General features: G+C 44.7%; 3 protein-coding genes across 8 annotated transcripts in view; 1 reads left to right on the top strand and 2 right to left on the bottom strand.

The window, feature by feature from the left end:
• The window catches only part of tcf7 (transcription factor 7), a 58135-nt gene extending 55107 nt beyond the window's left edge, over nucleotides 1-3028 (top strand). For 2 of the 6 annotated variants that reach the window (XM_083695760.1, XM_083695758.1), the window contains one exon: nucleotides 999-1205. In XM_083695760.1, coding sequence (XP_083551886.1) covers nucleotides 999-1075 — 77 coding nt within the window. In that variant the 3' untranslated portion in view covers nucleotides 1076-1205. Of the gene's footprint in view, nucleotides 1-975 lie in introns of all 6 variants that reach the window. The other 4 variants (XM_083695759.1, XM_083695757.1, XM_083695762.1 and 1 more) reach the window with 3 other exon arrangements.
• Nucleotides 3029-3596: 568 nt separating this feature from the next.
• skp1 (S-phase kinase-associated protein 1) lies at nucleotides 3597-8490 on the bottom strand. Its single transcript, XM_083695845.1, has 6 exons — nucleotides 8388-8490; nucleotides 7707-7803; nucleotides 7449-7522; nucleotides 6084-6227; nucleotides 4615-4755; nucleotides 3597-4338 (listed from the first exon to the last, which is right to left on the bottom strand). The coding sequence occupies exons 2-6, from the start codon at nucleotides 7801-7803 to the stop codon at nucleotides 4303-4305; spliced, it is 492 nt and encodes a 163-aa protein (XP_083551971.1). The 5' UTR covers nucleotides 8388-8490; the 3' UTR covers nucleotides 3597-4302.
• Nucleotides 8491-10297: 1807 nt separating this feature from the next.
• On the bottom strand, nucleotides 10298-17880 carry ppp2cab (protein phosphatase 2 catalytic subunit alpha b). The gene is made up of 7 exons (XM_083695820.1): nucleotides 17569-17880; nucleotides 13186-13395; nucleotides 12697-12870; nucleotides 12373-12462; nucleotides 11575-11736; nucleotides 10694-10812; nucleotides 10298-10474 (listed from the first exon to the last, which is right to left on the bottom strand). Exons 1-7 carry the CDS (start codon nucleotides 17668-17670, stop codon nucleotides 10402-10404), a joined length of 930 nt encoding a protein of 309 aa, XP_083551946.1. The 5' UTR covers nucleotides 17671-17880; the 3' UTR covers nucleotides 10298-10401.
• Between the last annotated feature and the right edge of the window lie 1879 nt (nucleotides 17881-19759).

Here is a 19759-nt window from a genome sequence, read left to right as displayed (position 1 = left end):
CCCCCCAACCCTGCCCCCCCCTCCACAGACACACACACACACCCCAGCCACCACAGTGTCTTCCCCGCTATTGCGTCATGGAAATCTCCTGTTGTGTGTGTGTGTGTGTGTGTGTGTGTGAGAGAGAGAGAGAGAGAGAGAGAGAGAGAACAAAGGAAGGTGAATGTGGTTAGAGCGAATCCTGATCACCGCAGCTGAATGCACACACACAGACACACACACACACACACACACACACACACTTGCGTGCACACCCACACACACTTGCGTGCACACCCACACACACATTTGCGCGCACATGGCTGCTCTTCACTTTGATGGCATTTCTCATCTACCCTCAACTTTCTCCATTCATGTGGTGAGGTTGTGCTGCTTTTGATGGTGAATTCTGACATTTAGAAATGTCTCTTCCTCCCTCCCTCCCTCCCTCCCTCCCTCCCTTCCTCCCTCCCTCTCTCATTCTCTCCTCCGTATCTAAATATGTGCTCGCGCTTCGTCTTGTGGTGGCACCAAGTGACTCACTGTATTCTGGTAATGATCATGGGGGTGTGTGTGTGTGTGTGTGTGTGTGTGTGTGTGTGTGTGTGTGTGTGTGTGTGTGTGTGTGTGTGTGTGCGCGTGTGTGCGCGTGTGTGAGTGTACTACCTTGATTTCATTTAGTGGAAGAGGAGGCTCTGTTCATTTTCAGTTTAGCTCCAAGGTGATGATTTGTAATGTCGTCTGATAGGAAACCCTCTTATTCAATGCTAATGCCAAAACGCACCGGCGCGATTTGACGAAGAAAGCAGGTGATCGATAAGCTTTGTAGAAAGGTTCTTGAAACATATCGAAACCTCCGAATTCTCCCGGTACTCTTTTCTTCTTGGTCATCAACGGGTTTTTTTAGGGTTTTTTTCTGAAACTTAATTTGATAATGTTGAGAAGAGTTTTTAAAGTTCATACTGGTGACACTGTGCATCCACGCTTTATTCACAGATAACTCTCTTGACTGTTCCTAGGAGGAAAAAGAAGTGCATTCGCTACCTTCAGGGAGGACGGTGTGCCAGCCCCTCTTCTACGGATGGAAGTGCTATAGACTCACCCCCCTCCCCCGGTGACGACGGCCCCCCTCAGCGCCCCTCCCCTCCCTGCTCCCCCTCCTCCGCCTCCCCCCCACGCCTCCCCCTGCCCCAGCCTGGCAAATACACACCTCACACAGCGCACACACCCCTGCCCCAGCCTGGTGAACACACAGCACACACACACCTGCCCCAGCCTGGTGAACACACAGCACACACACACCTGCCCCAGCCTGGTGAACACACAGCACACACACACCTGGAGCACTCATCAGCTGCCAAGGCCACAGGACTGTCTCTCAAAGCTTTCACAGAGTCCCAACTACAGCACGACAATCTCCGCCACAACTGCACCCTGCCCAAGTCCCACTAGCTACCCTCGTCCACACACACACACACACACACACACACACACACACACACACACACACACACACACACACAGCCCAGCTCAACCCCCCCCCACCCTCATCCGGGACCAAACCAGAAGTGGGGAGGGAGCATCACTTTGGAGACCAAAACTTCACCATGACAACCATCCAAACCAACCAACCAACTAACCAACCAGGGAGCCAATGAGTCTGGCCACTGAAGGGGAGAGGAACGATAATGTCATCATTCAGGTCAACGAGACCGGCCTCCAACTCAGTCTGGGCTCACGGGCCGTTCTGGAGCGTGGCTGAGGGCAGGTGGGGCAGGGAAGGTGGCTAGTCACAGTATATATCCAAGCTGCCTCAAGTCCAATTGATTCCATTTCCAAAGATTTTTAGGAGACTATGTGCTCCTCCTTCTCATACGACCTAAATTTAACGGTGTGAAAAGAACGTATTTATATTGACTATTGATAAATGATTTAGGTGTCTTAAGGTTTCAACTACAAGGTAGAAGTGCCAGTGTGTTTTTTTTCCCACTCGAGTCGACATGTTCTCACCCTCCAAGACGTTTCTCTTCATTTGATATATTATTGATTTGTTTTAGGCACTTTCAGGTTGTCGTTCAGATTCTTTGATAGATATACAGGATTGGTTGTGTATGTCTTTCACACAGAGTTGATAGATATACAGGATTGGTCGTGTATGTCTTTCACACAGAGTTGATAGATATACAGGGTTGGTCGTGTATGTCTTTCACAGAGTTGGGACATCCTCGGTGTTTGTTTGTTCATTTGGATGTAAGACAAGTGGACTGGGAGATGAGTTTGTTTGCTGGTGTCAAAAGCCTCCATTTTAAAAAGAGAAATTCAGCGGTCTCTGGACCGCATCAGTCTGACTGAAACGCTCTGGTACTCTGTAAACTAAAGACCAAATGGGTACTATATTTCATTGTGTTGTAAAGTTTTATAAATTGTGGAATTCCCTATATATAATTAAACTTTTATATGTTTTTATGTAGAAAATGAAAAAAAAAAGGGTTACAAAAAAATGTTGTTTCCGTAGTTTCTGTCCTTTTAGTTTCCACCATTTCTAAAAAGCAATACATTCTTATTAATTTTCATTCATGCCTTGAAGAGAAGTGGCATTTCGTGCAGAACTTTTGCATCATAATTCTGTTATTGTTACAGCTTATTGTTACAGCTTTGTCCAGATGTGTTAATGTTTTCCAATGTGTGCATGTTTCCACCTCAGTGTACCAAAAATACATGTGAAGAACCATGGCTTTATTTTACTGCTTGCAGCATCAAATGCTTACTATGGAGATACTCGGTGTAGGCTCAGAATGTGTACTGTCCTGCAAAGCTATGTCGTTTGTCTGTTCAATACATGTCCACAAGGGGGCGCTCTAATGTTAGAAATTAAGGTACCACTCATCTTTTACGTTCTGGGACAAACCTGCTTATATCAGTGACCACAAACAAAGTTGTGTACTTAAAAACAGGTCTGTCTTTTGTATTTTTTACACATTGAAAGACTTCTGCCTTCGATGTAATACTCTCATTTTTGTTTGATGTATTAAAGTATTTTGAAAACCTGTCCAAAGTTTCTTGTATTTCATGCAAACTGAATGAGAAGGTTTGATCAAGGAAATGATAAAGTCAAATGCTGCACTAGTTAGCATTGCCTGCTGCTGTACACTCTGGCCAGTAGAGTTCAGCCTAGAATGCAAGTTAAAATGTAGCTTATTTTTTTCATATGTCCATACAGCCTACTGCTGTACTCTGTGTCATATTCTTTATCCAAAGCGACTTACTTAAACAAATGTATTTGTTGTAAGTGAATCATCTATCCAACAGTCATCATGAGACAAAGTCATCAATGCTCGGACGAGGGGCCATTGACAGTCGTAATGCTAAAAGGACTTTTTGTTGTTGTTGTTTAACAGGAGAGAAACTTGTACACGGGGGTAATGGGGATGAAGGGGGGGGTAGTGGGTATGAAGAGGGGTAATGGGGATGCTGGGGGGGGTAGTGGGGATGAAGAGGGGGGGTATGAAGGGGAGGGGGTAGTGGGGTATGAAGGGGGGGGGGGGGGGGGGGGTAGTGAGGATGAAGAGGTCTTTAGGAAGGACCGAACCACAAGCATTCACAAAGAACACCAAGCAGACAGACAACACAACATTCTTTTTATTCATTTATTTACTCCTGGAACTTAATGGTTGATATTTCTAAATGTCATCATCAGAGCAGAACTGAGTTTCCAATCCAATCCAATCCAATATCAACAGGTACAGTCCCCACCACGGCTGTGTGACAGCACACAATTCACTTCTTAGTACTTCCAGTCCACAGGACATTTTGCACACATTTACCCCCCAGACTTCCTATTTACCTATGACAACGCACCCCCGTAACATGACTCAGAGGACAGCAGAGAATAGGCTGCATTTACAAAACTCAGCATTTGAAGCTTCCATTTCAATGGTCAAAAAAGCCATTTATTCAGTTGACTCCGAAAGAAGAAGGAGAAAAAAAAAATACATGTCCAGTAAAAAAGACAACTATAGCAATTCAAAAACAGGGAAAAGAGGTGCGTCTACTCTTGAAGATCTGACAGAAAATAATCCAGCCTACACTTTCTTTCATGTGAATACATAAAGTGAAGTAAAACCTTTTGTAAAAACAGGAAATAGCTTTTATTAAATTATTTTGTCACCACACAAGCAATGGAAATGATCATGCTATGAATACACAGGGGTTTCTGCTGCTCTAATAGACTAAATGTAATATTAACAAGTATGAACAGCGCAGTGCAACCAGTTTATTGAACCATCCTTTCAGTGTGGAAGTGTCGGCAGGATCGTCCATCTTCTATTTCTCTTCACACCACTGGTTCTCCTTGCGTACCTAGAGAGAAGAAACAGACAAGAGTGAGTGAGACACAGAGAGAGAGAAAGAAAGGAGGGAGAGAAAGAGAAGAGAGAAAAGTAAGGAGAGAGTGAGTGAGAGTGAAAAGGAAGGAAAGAAAGAAAGAGAAAAGTAAAGAGAGGGAAAAAAGGGGAGAGAGAGAGCGATCGAGAGACAGGTTGTGATAGTGAGTCATATGTCAGATGCAGTTTTATCAGCAGCAGAAGCAACATCCAGGAGAACTAAAATGATGTGTACCAAACCATTGTGCATTACCTGGGCTTCCTCCTCCTCCGTGAAATCATTTTTGATGTTGAACGTCTTCCTGATCTCCTCTGGAGTCTTGCCTTTGATCATGTTCGCCACTGTCTTGCAGGTAACATCTAGCAGTCCTTTGATGTCCAAATAGTTGGCAGCCTGGACAGGAAAAATAGAAGGATCAGAGGAGGATGAAATAAATGTTAAAGAATTAAACGAAAAGCAACTGAAAATGGTTTAGACATGTCTCCTACGTGAAAACTACTGTGTGTGTGTGTGTGTGTGTGTGTGTGTGTGTGTGTGTGCATGCCAAGGTATGGCCATGCCAACATCATGCTTCAAAGGTCTGGGGGTCAAGTCTACTCAAATGACAGATCAGTCTTGTGTTACCGTTCCTAGAACCCCCAGCCCCCGCCCCCCCCCCTCTCCCAGCACATCATCATTCTATTGCATCACAGCACAGAAGCCAGGACCACCACGTATCCTCTGGGAAAGTGGAACGCCCCTGGAGACGCCTAAACAAGCGCACAGCGCTGGAACGCTGACACGATAATGCAGATGTTTGGCTGTGGAACTGGATCCCTCCATTACCTTCTCAGCTGTATGAGCTGAATGGACCGAGAGTACCGGTTTCACCTCCTGCCTGATACTTATGATCAAGGTGAGGGACATGGATTATAGGTGAGTGACATGGATAATAGTAAACAGCTACTGATGATACCACTAGCTATTCATGAAGCTGCTTTACAAACACGGCATCAAATTTACTCTTTGGTCTACCAGCCAAGGTGTCTGGTGGATAAGAAAATTCTCTAAATAAACTCTGGGGGAAAAAAAAAAAAAAAAAAAAAAGAAAAGTATTATTTAACAGCCACATTTTTTAAACCAATATACTCCCTACACAGAACGAACCACCTGTAGGCTTTAAGTTTCACACCTATCGCTGTCAAAATACCACTCGATATTTTCCTCTGCATGTTCTCTCTCTCACACGATCGCGTGCAGGTTGCTATCTCGTGCTGTCACATGTGGTTGAATTTGACTGCTTTGTCGAACTGCTTTATTTTAGGTTGTAACGAGAGTCGTTGTTGTAACTAAGAAAACTCAGACGGGGGGGGGGGGTGTGGGGGGGGGTTGTTTGAAAGTCAGGAGAAGCTGGAAGCGTGAGAGTCAGCTGGAGGAGGCAGGAGCGTTGAATCAATGGTGACCTTAATTGCGGATCGCACCTGCTTCGTTTTTTAAATCGAAGCATAGCATTCACGAACCTTTGTTGGCTACTCGGCAAAGTGGCTGGTAAGATTTACAGATTTACCCTGTGCCAATACCAAAATCTACCTGCATTTGGCAGGTGTTCATTTTTTTGCCTTGTTTACGAACAACAAGTCACTCAGAGCATCTCAACTAAAGCCATTTGCTTCATAAGACACTTACAGGTGACACTTACAGGTGTACAGGTACTACAATTATTGTCAAGTACAGGTACACACCAGAATGAGTTCAAACAGGGTTCCCTGGTCCACTTTGAGGAACTCCTGGTCCCAGACAGGGATGTCGTCCGTTCTCTTCTCCTTGTTCTCGTCATCCTCGGGGGGAGGGGGGTCGTCTTTGTGGTGGGTGCACCACTGGATCACCTGTGAGGAGGGGAAGGGACAGACACACACACACAGGGACGGACAGACACACACACACACCACGTGAGACAGGAAGGGCTGCTGACAGACATGGGCTCAGGGCCTCGTCTGTCTGTAGGGTAATGGGTGTAACCCAGAGGAATGTTTCTGTTCAAGCATGTTTTCTGTTTGTGAGTTAAACATAGACTAGGAGGTCCTGTCAGCTTGTTAACATGCAAACCATCCAGACAACACCACCCCAAGGACAGTTCAATCTTAGCTTGATTTCCTAGTTTCACTGGAGAATCAGTTAGGAACCACGTGTAGAACTAACGCAATGGACCCCATTTGTGCCCGTCCTTTGCCTCCAACCACATGGAGCCCATTTATTTACATGGAGAAACAAACGCTGAATAAGGCATTAGAGGAAGACAAAACAACAGCTTGTCTCTCCATAGGTTGTCTGTCACCACCCCACTGCCTGCTGTCGACCGTGACCACGACCGTGACAACAGTCTTTTTTTAAAGATATTTTTAGGGCATTTCTGCGATAGAGATAGTAGAGATTGACAGGAAGGATGGGTGAGAGAGAGGAGGGATGACATGCAGGATATGTCGATGGCCAGAATCAAACCAGGGACCTTGCGATGATATGGCATGCGCCTTAGTGTGCTACGCCACTGAGCGCCCCCCCCCCCGTGACAACAATCTTAAACTGGTCAGCTTTAGTGTCCCGTTCTCACATGGTGTCTTGCTATTCAAATTCTCAACGGGATCAATAGGCAACCAGTTCAGCAGACGGTAACGCCACAGACCTTTAAAACACTGTTAACCCCATCTCTAACCCTACAGGACTAGAGAAGCCCAGCTGATAGAGAGGCAGGGGTGGGTAGATAGATAGATAGATAGATAGATAGATAGATAGATAGAGTTCTATGGTTTCTAGAATCAAGCCTACCATCAACCTAGTGAGAACCCTGCAAGAGAAAAGCCTCCACAACGGCCACATCACCCACTCTCCCACTGACTGACTGAGTGAGTGAGTAGCAGGTTTGAGCTCAATACCAATTCGCCAAGTAGGAGTTCCTTGTGAGTGGCATCAGTTACGAGCCTATAGCTAAGTACTAGAAAACAAAAGCCGGCCTGGCTGAATTGTTCAGTGACCTGATTCTCCTCAAACTCCCCCCACAGTCTGCCTGTTCCCTGGTGTTTTATGGCAGGCCTGAGGGTCAATTAATGTACCTTCTTGAGGATGGCTGCATTCACGTTCGGGAGAGGGACTGGGTCATCATCTCCTTCGTCATCCATACCCAAATCTGCCAAGAAGAATCATTAGATTAAATGAATTGATCGTTATGGGATATCTATGATATCTTATGGGTGGGTGCAGAGTCAGAAAATGCAACACTGGTAGCTAACATCAGCAGATTCCAACCTCTGAACTATTGAGATGTGTTACGGCTGGGAGTTTGGACAGGCTAGCTAATGGTGCCTACATACCTTCCAACATCGTCTTGATAGTCACAGACTGCTTTGCTATTTCCACGTCCACCTCAAAGATCTCTCCATCGGAGCTTTGCAGTTTTATTGTGGGCATCTGTAAAGCAACAAGCGAAAGATTGTCAGTTTCTTTTCGGAATGAATGTAGTAACACAGCGGAGATTGTACACAGATATCGGTTTTGAGTAATATGTTGGCAAGCATTTGCATATCTGGGTTATTATGAAAGCCTGACTAACAACAAACAAACATATCGCCCCTGGTTATGATTCATACACACACACCAAATTCACGCGCTGGTTAGCTAGCTAGCTACTAGCGAACTGTGTGGCTAACTTCTAACTTAGTGCCAGATTCGATTCAAACATTATCCACCACAGTTCGCACATTGCGGCCAACTAATAAACCCCGTAGCTGGCCAATGTGGTAGTTATAATGATGATGGTTACAAGCTTGTATAACAGTAGCTTGCTAATGTTAGTCAGCTAACCAGCGGACCCACGTCCAGCCCGTTCGCTGCTAACTACGATACCGTGCGTTGTCATGAGCAAGCAAGGCCTCTTAGCAACCATATTGAAGCTGTTCATATTTTCATATTTTGAGAGAGAAGTAATACACATTAAGCCCATATAGTTAAATCGACATGTGTAATTGAATCGCATGTAATCGGCCATTACTTACGGTGAATGGTTTATAGCAAATCCAGAGATACAAATTTAAACGTCAACAGGGCCCGACCGAAGCACAGGCAACAACTCCAGGTCTAACAGCAGCTAGCTCGCTTTGTCAGAGGGAGGAGGCGGACGAGGAGGCAGGGGAGGAGGCGGGGGAGGAGGCAGGCGAGGAGGCAGGCGAGGAGGCAGGGGAGGAGGCAGGCGAGGAGCCGACGGTGCTGCCTGCATGGAATACAAGTGACGTTATGCATTATTTTATGCATTACAATTATTATTGTTCTATTCTACTGAGTCAATGGGTTTATGTTCAAGGCATCCAAAATATCCCACTGATAATAATACTCCAAATGTGACTTATTATCTGTTGTCACTCCTGTGGCTGTCAATCCCCATCAACGCGTTAAACAGCTGTCAAAACGGAATGTCATGTTAACATATATTGTTGTTGTTTTTATTAGTGGCAGATGTCACTAATGACATGTCAAATTAAAATGAATTTAATGCGTTTCAGCATCATCTTTATGTTGTCCATCAGAAGTGTACTGTTATGTTTGTTTCACTTCTACTAGGCCGTTCTGTACAATACCATAAATAAGCTTAATTGTCAATGATTAGGAATCTTGTCAATACAAATGTGTTGGCGCAATGTTTGAAAAGTATCCCAATTTCAGTTTCATTCAAAATTAGGCAACAAGCTCAGACTAGTAATTTCAATTACTACCACGAGGTGGCACTCTTTCTCCACTGAAATAAATGTGATGTCTGTTGGTCCAGTCAAGAATCTTTGGTTAGAATTGATCTCTAGGTGTGTATAGTAAGTGGTCAACAGCGTAGTCATCAGACATTATTGTTTACGATCATGTGATGATGTGGTAGTAAGTAGCCTAGTCATTCTAACACCTGTGAGTCACACATCTAAAGAGTTGTAAATAACAGCCCTACCTGCGCTTAGGTCAAAATGCTCTTATTCTCCACAATGACCAATCATGTGATCAGTTCAATCTGCATATTCACGTGTCATCAGTGTGGTTATTCACGATTAGCCATATATTTGAGAAATGTCTCCCTCTTCCCGTACTGTGTATGGTTTTGGTGGGTGTTTAGATGCTTATGTGTTACATAATAACAACAGAGGCATTACTCATTGCAATACATTATACAAGTTATACACGTCCATGAGCAGGTTCGTCTCGTCTCCAGACACTTCCGCAAAAGTGCGTTGTGTGCAACAGCCTGGGGGCAAGGTTGAGCAAGTAAATAAAAACACCATAGACAGACACATCAAGGAGCAACTTCTTTATTTTTTAACTGGATCCCTCAATACAGAAACCCAATCATCATGAGGCGTGAATGTGTGATAACGTCCACATACACAACAGGATGGGCGTCTGTTTAAGCAGGTTTGTGTCCTATAACTCATACTAGAGAGAAAATCCAGCCCCCCAAAAAGTACTGACAGAATGAATTTGAAAATAAAAAATAAAACAAAAATAAAACATTCTGTAGTGTGAAACTTCCATCTTTTTGACTTTCGCAAAAATCTTTCCTTTTTAGGTTTTAAAAAATAATAATAATATGCAAACAGATTCCTTTATACAATCTGAAAATTAGGTGACTCGTAAAATAAGCCATGGTGCGGCGGATTGAAACTGTTCCTTTGACAATGTTTTGGTACGCTGTGCTCCCATCTTGGAAGAAGGTGGAGTGGAGCTAGAGGTAGAGGGATTTGAGGAATCACTGTTGATCTCAGTGGTGGTAGTGATCTGGGACGGGGGAGTGGGTCTTCAGCATCGCTTTATGATGGATATGGCACACACCCTTTGGTCCATGTACACATTTCCTGAATGCTTAAATAGCTCTTCATGTGAATACTATGTACATTGCTGTTTTGCTGTCCCCCCCCCCCACACACACACACCTCCTCTCCCCCCCCTCCCTTCCTCTCCCCTCTTGTTCTATGCTGAAGGTAGGACTTTGATTACTCATGGCAATACTGGACTGTACAGGTGTGGGTGGGGTCTTTACAGGAAGTAGTCTGGGGTCCGGCGGGTCACATGAGGCTCTCCTCTACGAGGCGCGGGGTCAAACTGCAGGCTGGGAAATGATAAACAAAACAAAATGGGATCAAAAGATTTCTTAGATCCATAATCCTGCTGACAGCCAACAGAAGATAATCATTATCCTCCTCCTCCTCATCCTCGTCATCATCCTCCAAACATCAACAGAAGCTTACAATTATCCTCAACCCAACCACACTTCTAAAGGGTAGGCCATTCATGGAGAGCAAAACAAACGGCCTCTTCTGCTACTTACAAGGAGTACTTCAGGGTGTCGTCGAGTTCCATGATGGCTGCCTGGTTGCCACAGCGATAGCAGTAGTTCGGAGCACTGAATATTGTCACCACGTTTCTCTCGTGGCTCCAGTTGTAGCCCTGTGAAGTGGGTAATGAAAGCAGCACATTAGCAGACAGTAATGGTACACAGTCATAAAGCAGACACATCACACATGGTCTTACATGTACATTACATTTATGGCATTTAGCAGATGCCTTTATACAAAGCAACTTACAAATATAACAAATACATTTGTTTAAGTAAGTGAATCATCTATCCATCAGTCATTATAAGATAAAGTAATCAATGCTCGGACCAGGGGCCATAGGCAGTCACAATGCTAGAAGAAGGAAAACGTTGTTTTTTTTAAATTAATTTTTATTAATATTTTTTATTTTTTCCTTCAACTGTCTTCAACTTGGCTTTGAGGAACCATGATGTTGAGACACTAGACAGGGGCAATCTGAACGACTGCTGATGCAGAAACTGTTTCCCAGTCCTATACATTTCTATGTAGCCTGTTCACCCCAGAACAGTTTACTGAGAGGCCAGACAGGGGCAAACTGAATGACTGCTGACAATGAAATGCAGATGCAGTTTCCCAGTCATAGGCATATTTATGTAGCCTGTTCGCCCCTGAACAGTTTGTTCTAGCCAACTCCTATTACAAGTTGACGGTAATAGGGGTCCGCTATATAGCTGACAATGACAGTAATACGAGTTGGCTGTATACAAAACAAAGCTCAAAGTAGCCCAAACAGATCTGGGGCAACCAAGCTTATATCCATGGCCACCTTCAAGAGTGGAGAGGGAGAGAGGGGGAGAGAGAGAGAGAGAATCATCAACAACATCTCACTGACCTCCATGACCAGCTGGTGGGCTCGGGACACCAGGGTGAGCCGGTTGGCATGGTTGAAGGTCTCTGAGATGTCCTGTCCAAAGGTGTAGCCAGCCCCCCTGGGGGAGATGCCCCAGCCTCCACGATCATCAGGGTCTGACCACAGCAGGTCACACATGGGGCCCTGGGGACGAGAGGAGAGGAGGAGGAGAGGAGGACAGGGGGGAGGAGACATGGGTGAGCAGTCTGATGGAGGAACTGCAAGGAGACTATAGGATGAAGTGGCCAGCCCCGGATGATGATGATCTAGGGCAGGAGTTCCATAACGTTTTTGTCTCACAACCCCAAATTGACATCGATAATTTCATGTGACCCCAACAACTTGATTGCAGGCTATGCCGGCACATAATAATGACGTCCAAGCGTATTCAAAATTGCCTCAAAGATGCTCATATTGGTTGGATTCAAAGCCCAAAACACTGCAATATAGGTTACAGGTGCAATACACATATTGTTTGCCTTCATACAACAACAAAATGTCTGTCATTTATTAAATCATAGAGCTTAGTTAGATTTTCTCAGGAGACCCCAATTTGATATCAGGGGACCCCACATTGTGTCCTGACTCCACGTTTGGGAACTGCGGTCTAGAGGTGTTCTTCAGAACAAATAGTTACGGTTAGGATTTGGGCTGGGTAAACTGATTTGAGATCTGTGCCCAACTTCTAAAACCTCAGCTCAGAGCCACAACGACAGAAAACAAAAATCAGCAGTTTTGTCTAAGGCAGGGTGGCGGTGTGGTGAACAGAGAGCCACATACTTCGTGTGGAACTTCTTGTAAACGGTCGAGCGCTCTGATGTGATCCAACGTGTCTATGGATGGCGACAGCCCCCCGTGGAGACAGAAGATCTGTGGAGAGAGAGAGAGAGAGAACGACAAGAGATGTTACCTTACTTCTGATAGTATTGGATATGAGAATACTGGTAGTATTGGATCTAAGTCATACTCCAAGACTCTGATAAAAACAACTTACACTGCCAGTTTACAGCAGGGGGTATTGGTAGATATTAAATGTCAGTAGTTCTTGCCTTGTTTATTCAAATTCAGTTTGAAGTCACCTTGAGTCAACGTCAGAGCTCTTACCTGAGTGTCTACCAAGGCTGTGAGGGGGAGGTAATCGAAGAGGTCTGTGAAGGATTTCCATACGTTAGCGTTGCCATATTTCCTCAGGCACTCGTCGTAGAAGCCATAAACTTGTGTGATCTGTCTGCTTTCGTGGTTCCCCCGGAGAATTGTGATGCGTTCACGGTACCTTACCTGAAAGCAATGTTGAAAACATTAGACACAGTAACCCGCGGAAAACTAACACCGTTTGAGAATGAGAGTGAGTCTGATTCCACAACATAAGGCCTTATAATTCAAACCAAAAACATTTGTAAAAGCTAGCATTGATCATTCAAGGTCCTAGGGGCGGTTTCCTGGACACAGATTAAGCCTAGCCCTACACCAAATCACATTTCTAAGGAAAATTCTCCATTCAAAGTTATTTCTAGTCAAGGACGAGGCTTAATCAAGGTCCATGAAGTCACCAAGATCTTCCATTCAGTGTTATATAATAATCACATGACTTGCCTTAAGTGCTACGAGCAGTGTGACAGTTTCTACGGAGTAGTAGCCTCGGTCCACATAGTCTCCCATGAACAGGTAGTTGGTGTCGGGCGACTTCCCTCCGATTCTGAAGAGCTCCATGAGGTCATGGAACTGGCCGTGGACATCGCCACACACGGTGACGGGGCAGCGTACCTCCTGCACGTTAGACTCCTTGGTCAGGATCTCCTTAGCCTGGAGAAAACAACAACAACAACAACATTAGATTACATGGGGGGCCACGTCAGTGGTTCCCCAACCATTTTATAGGCAAGGCATCCTAAATAATGACATTGCAGCTCTCCCTTCTTCCATAACCCCCCCCCCCTCTCTCCTTCTCTCTCTGTACGTGTGTGGGTGGGTGGGTGTGTGTGTGTGTGTGTCTCTCTAAGAGGCCTCTAAGGGAAAGCCTGGGACACATTACAGGACTGCAGTAACTCTCCTTCTCTCTCTGTATGTGTGTGTGTGTGTCTCTCTCTCTGTACGTGTGTGGGTGGGTGGGTGTGTGTGTGTGTGTGGGTGGGTGGGTGTGTGTGTCTCTCTAAGAGGCCTCTAAGGGAAAGCCTGGGACACATTACAGGACTGCAGTAACTCTCCAAGAATATAAATTACTGCTTTTTATAGCCTCCTCGCTACATTTAGCAAGCTAGGTGTACGCCAAAGCAATTCCTAGAAATTGTGTGTGAACTCTGTGTTCGAAGAAGTATTCCCTCCAATAGCCTGCATGTGATGGCATAAAAGGCTATATTTGTTGCCAAAACAATCTCTCCCTTCTCCTTCTCTCTTGAAATAAAAGTATAAAACGCACAAAGGCCTCTACCCAGACAGAAACATTAGGCTACATACTGTCGGCTGTTGTCACTGTATGGACACCAAGCCATGAATCCTCCAGACTGGGGAACTCAGTGGAATAAAATCGAATCAATAGTAATACTCCTTGAGGTGGCCGTGCAAGATAAGGCTGAATGTTGGCAGTACTAAGTTGGGGCTTATAGTGGATGTAAGGAGCTTTGGAGCATAAATCCTTGGTAGAGAGCAGAAGGCGCAGAGGAGGGCCGTGTCTGGGGTCAGAGATGGAGAGAAGTTTGATCTCTCTGCAAGCAACATCCAGAGGGGGGGGGGGGAGAAAAAAAGAAGGGGAGAGAGAGATGGGGGAGGGGGGTGAGAGAGAGGGATGGGGAGAGAGAGATGGGGGAGAATATATGAGAGAGAGAGAAAAAAGGAGAAGAGAAAGAAGAGAGAAAGAAATAGTGGTAGAGAGCCTGCCACAGGCAGTTGGAGCCGAGAGACCCAGTGACCAGGACCGGGCTAGGGCTAGGGAGGACGGCGGTGACCTAAATACAGACAAAACAATCCTGCTGCTCCACATATCCGTAGTTACAACCATGTGGCAGGAGGCCTTTCAATTAACTACTGGGCCCTGCAGTGCCTGGCAGGCCACAGCTTCAATAAACCCATTCAAACACTGAGCCAAAAGGGCACATTCTAGAAGTGTACAGCAGATGGGTATTAAAACAAAACTGACATTTTTCCACATTAAATTGCGTGGTTGGAAATACATCTTTTATAAATACATCTTTTATATATATATATATATATAGGCCAGGCTGAGTCAGTGAAGCAGCTGAGCAGGTCAGTCTGAGTAGGATGCAGTACAGAAGCTCAGAGGGGAAGAAAACTGACATGACAAAACCCATCTAGGCTTGCTCTTTCATGGCCTAGCGAACGGATGACTAGACAAGTTACATAACAGCCCAACTCACCACCACCACCACACCTACCACTGAAATGCTTAGCTTCAGCTAGAAACCTTTGGCCTGAGATGATTTGACAGAATAAACAAAACGTTTGTTTGACAACGTTGTGAAGTCATCGTCTTCCCAACTGCCGGGCAATCGCCATATAAACCCCCATCATCATCACACGGGCTGGTCAGAAGGAGCCAAGTCAGGTAAACTTGATTGCACTTTTCACCTTCAAGGAGGTGTAACCTATACAACACCCACATGATGACTAACCGTGGCATCACGCTGTCAACAACCCATCTTCCGAGCACAGAACAGCTACACAGCCATTACATAAGCAGCCAACTCATCTAAATTTGACTGTACTTTCCCCCTACAAAAGAATAGTACTTCTGGGTTATGTAACAACCACGTAAGAGCCCTTCCCCAGAGGAACTGACAAATGGCAAGGTGCGGTTTCTTCAGGACACCCGCCAGGCATGCCCATTCAACTGTAAATAGGTAAAGAAGGGGGCATTGATCACCATTCACACTTGGAAGATCAAACGATCACCGTCTTTGTCTAAATCCGTCTGCATGATGTCCAAACACGTCATCATTCGGTAAACAATAACTCTTGCGAGCACAGGACAGGTAAACAACCACCTATAATCTCTGTCCAGAGACTGGAGCTTAATCACCGGTCCACAGACTATCACCTTCAAGAAAGTAAACACTTTGATATGTTCAAGGTCTTACGAAGGATGTTGCTATGAGATGGAACAGCTAAATATGCCTAGTTGTTCCCCAACCACCGTGTCCTTAAACAAAGGCCTTTAACACAGTGTTTCAGTGAGTCAAAGAGGAGCCCAGCGACAATGTGGTGATGCAACTCAGAATCAATCACATCCAGGGCTATTTTTACTCGGGCTGCGCATTCTGCTGAATACATTAGACGAATTCACAGGGGAGGCAGCCAGGGGAGTCTTCTGTCTCAACAAAATGTGGGCTCTGAAGTCCTAAAACCACATCCACTCCTTCTCTCCTGGGCTGCCATTGCCTCACTCCTTTTGGAAAGAGCAAAAACATGGCTACTGTAAACAGGGTCACCTATATACTGTACAGGGCAGGTTATACACACTCAGGACAATCATCTGTAGCAAGCACCTCTAGGAAAAGCAAACTAAAAGCTACTGTACTGATACATTTTAGCCGAGCTCAAAATGTCAACAAACCACACAGAGATATGAGGCTGTTATGAGTAACCTACATCTCTGTCAATGTACATTGTACATAGCCGACCAGTGTGTGCACAGATACGAGTGATAACATGCTGCGATGGGTCAATTAAAACATCACGGTGGTCTGTGTATTCCAGTGGAGGCTGATGGAGGTAGAAATCGGAGGACAGGCTCATTGTAATGCATGGAACGGAATTAGGAATGGAATCAAACACACCAGCCTGCCAGTGGTGTATTCCCAGGGTTTAGGCACGTACACCATGTGCAGTAAGCCCATGTTTAGCCTACAGTACGTACAGTAGAGTAAAAGGCCATCAACTGAGATTGAGGTTAAATCCCAGCTCAGACCCCACCAGACCCTCGGTGATGTGGGCTAGTGTGTAGTCAGTGATGATGTGTGATAACTGGTGATGTGGGCTAGTGTGTAGTCAGTGATGATGTGTGATAGTGTGTAGTCAGTGGTGATGTGGGCTAGTGTGTAGTCAGTGATGATGTGGGCTAGTGTGTAGTCAGTGATGATGTGGGCTAGTGTGTAGTCAGTGGTGATGTGGGCTAGTGTGTAGTCAGTGATGATGTGTGATAACTGGTCTGACCAACATGTCTCCCTGATTGGCCCATAGGACGGGATTAACTCTCTATATGGGAGGGAAACACAGATTCTACTCAGAGGTACATTTGTGAAGCCTGGAAGCAGACAGCTTTGCTCCCTTTTAAATAGTTGTTTGTCCACAGTTTTCAAGACATGAAAATTATTTTTGATGTGTCATGGACAACTTAAGTTTTTCCATTGCATAACACTAAATGTAAACTATACTATTATGCTAAAAACAGCACCCTATCAGCAGGTAAGATACAACCGTTACGAGTTTGAATTAGTTGGTCGTGAATCAAGTTGACTCCGGTATGTGGCTGGCATTCTCACTGCTGGCTTTACAATAAGTTTCTGGCAGACAGCTTATCAGGGGGTTGTTGCAGGCACACACAATCATTGAACTAACCGCAGGGATGCAAATGTTCATTATTTCCAAAATATGCTCAAATCCCTACTGTAATGTACTATCACTCTAACAGCTCCGCAAAATGCGATCTGTTCAATGAAATGTACAAGCGGCGCCATTTTAAGAATGTCTGGGAGGAATGGGGGCGAGAAATGCCACTTTGGAATTATGTAGGCTACTGCAAGCCATGCGTATTCCCCATGTCCTAAACGACCCATTACGTTATAAGACGAGTTGCAATTAGTCTACTGTATCGGCGAGTTTAAGGGACTAGGAACTATGATGAGGGGCAACTTTTGACAGCGGCAAGTTGTAGCGCGTCACATCTCCATTCTGCATTTGTAGTGAACCATTTTACATTTCAACTTGCATTTTAAGATGACTATCAATTGCTTTTCAACTCACCTTTTCACACAGGGTTCGGACTTGGCTTTCTGACAGCTGCTTGCATTCGTTGAGTTGTTCGACCCACAGATCAATTTCCTTCGTAAATACCTTTTCGTCCATTTTTGGTTGTGTCGGGTGGCAGAGCCGATTTCAGAATTTCCCTAAATATTCGTTATTCTTTTCCAATATGCCCAAACCCGGCTTCAATTGATCACTGTGGAATGATGACTGCGGTTCCACCTGACAGGTGTGATGAAGTTGTAACTCTTTGAGGGGCAGAGGAGCAGGAGCTGTGGAGACGTCAGCCGACCGTGTCCCACCCAGCCACTCGTCCCCTCGACACAAATAGCACTTTGCAGCCTGGCGCTGGACGCATTGCCATTGGTCCTCCAGTAGAAATCTCTGCTCTTTCATTGGCCCAAGTTGAAAAGCTAAAAGTTAGATAACCCTGTACTGTTGGGATACATTGTAACAAGTAGTTCTCATTGAGAGGAAGCGTTTAGAAACTGTAACCATGTCATATTCAACCCGGGCTTTTAGTTGAAGAAAATATAATGTGACAAACATACGCAGTATTTATATGAATATTTATATATAAATATTGTTTAATTTATATTATAAATATTAGGTGTTGAGAAGAAACATTTAAAAGCGGATGATTTCATGTATGTGCCCAGAATAATAAACCTGACTTCTCTTCTACTGTCTTTGGATCGGGGCAGTGGGAGACATGGGGGGATAAAACCATTAGAAGTGGAATTCATTCATAACCTTAGAACTCTTGAACCTATGGAGATTTTCTACATCACAACAGTCTTTTAAGTTTATCCAAAACATTCATTATTCACAACAGCTTTGTTTTTTTTCAGCTTCAGTCAATGTTGGTCTTCTGAGAGATAAACCTCATTCCCTGGTAGGATTCAGATGGTAATTTTCTCAAAATCCAGCTTCTAACACATCCTTGCCAGAATCGTACCGACTTAGTTCCCTGGCCCGGGAAATCCAATGGAACTAATGAGGGCATTCTAGAATCTTCTCCCTTTCTCGCTTCCTTCCTGCAGTGCTTGGCTGGCTTGACTGTTTAGAATAGAACAACAAAGATGTAACAGGATTTACACTGTAACTTTTCATGCATGAGCACTTGGATACATTACTGGGTTACAGATTAGCATGTTTCTTTACACCTTACATATCAAAGAGCACATCTGTGGACACAGCTGGAGAGAGGTTCTTACTCAACAGGTTCAGTGACAATCTTGTTTTAGGAATAAACATTTTCTATAATAATAGATTTGTCATGTCTACCCCATTACAAGTGAATGCAAGCAGAAGCAGGCATCAGTTCAGGTCAACAGATATGCCCCTCTTCTAAATTTAAACTGAACACATGGAAATAATGACATTGCAGCTCTCCCTTCTTCCATAACCTCCTTTTCCCTCCCTCTCCCTCTCTCTCTCTCTCTGTATGTGTGTGTGTGTGTCTCTCTCTCTCTCTGTATGTGTGTGTGTGTGTGTGTGTGTGTGTGTCTCTCTCTCTCTGTATGTGTGTGTGTGTCTCTCTCTGTATGTGTGTGTGTGTGTCTCTCTCTCTATGTGTGTGTGTGTGTGTGTGTGTGTGTGTGTGTGTGTGTGTGTGTGTGTGTGTGTCGCTCGCGCTCATATATGTGCCCCAGCATTGTTTGTTTTGACCAGCTGAAACACCATCCATGACAAAAACATTAAACATAACCCTTGGCCAGCCTCAAACACAACCATCACCATGTCCCTCACACCTGAATTTCCATAAATAATGATCATGTTGTCCTACTGAGAGGCACTTTGACACAACCATCAAGGATTAGATAAACGTTTCTATTCAGAGGAGAGAACACACAGAAGACATATGCATCACATTCATTTAATTCTGTGGCTTTGTCATTAAAATGATCAGATTGAAACCCTGAAGAGAGGTGAGAGGTCAGAGTGAGTCTTTTGATTCGGTTCCTTTTAACATATCAACACAAAGAACAACTATGTTCCTCTGGCCTATCAAAGTACTCCCTGCAATCCCCCAGTGGATACTATGTCATGTGTGACCTAAATGATGGACACATGGTATGTTCATTAAATCAGCCATGCAAATAAAGGACAACAATAACAGAAGCCAATGTTATATTCAGCAAGTCTGCAGGACAACACTAAACGGAGCCGCAGAAGTTTCTGCCTCCTA

The sequence above is a fragment of the Argentina silus genome (genome assembly GCF_951799395.1).
Source record: "Argentina silus genome assembly, chromosome: 2".
In the NCBI taxonomy this organism is placed as follows: domain Eukaryota; kingdom Metazoa; phylum Chordata; class Actinopteri; order Argentiniformes; family Argentinidae; genus Argentina; species Argentina silus.
The sequence above is the reverse complement of the archived record's forward strand: the minus strand, read 5'-3'. Positions and strand labels throughout refer to the sequence as shown.

Bases quoted from the DNA above. Each gene is read 5' to 3' on its own strand.
- ppp2cab (XM_083695820.1), bottom strand. From the start codon at position 17,670: ATGGACGAAAAGGTATTTACGAAGGAAATTGATCTGTGGGTCGAACAA. The intron at 11,737-12,372 runs GTATGTGGCTCT...TCTCGTCCCCAG, and splicing joins TACAAGAAGTTCCACACGAA to GGCCCCATGTGTGACCTGCT. The intron at 10,813-11,574 runs GTCAGTGAGATG...CCCACTTCACAG, and splicing joins CCCACCAGCTGGTCATGGAG to GGCTACAACTGGAGCCACGA.
- skp1 (XM_083695845.1), bottom strand. From the start codon at position 7,803: ATGCCCACAATAAAACTGCAAAGCTCCGATGGAGAGATCTTTGAGGTG. The intron at 7,523-7,706 runs GTATGTAGGCAC...TCTTCTTGGCAG, and splicing joins TATCAAGACGATGTTGGAAG to ATTTGGGTATGGATGACGAA. The intron at 6,228-7,448 runs GTACATTAATTG...CCCTCCTCACAG, and splicing joins ATGCAGCCATCCTCAAGAAG to GTGATCCAGTGGTGCACCCA.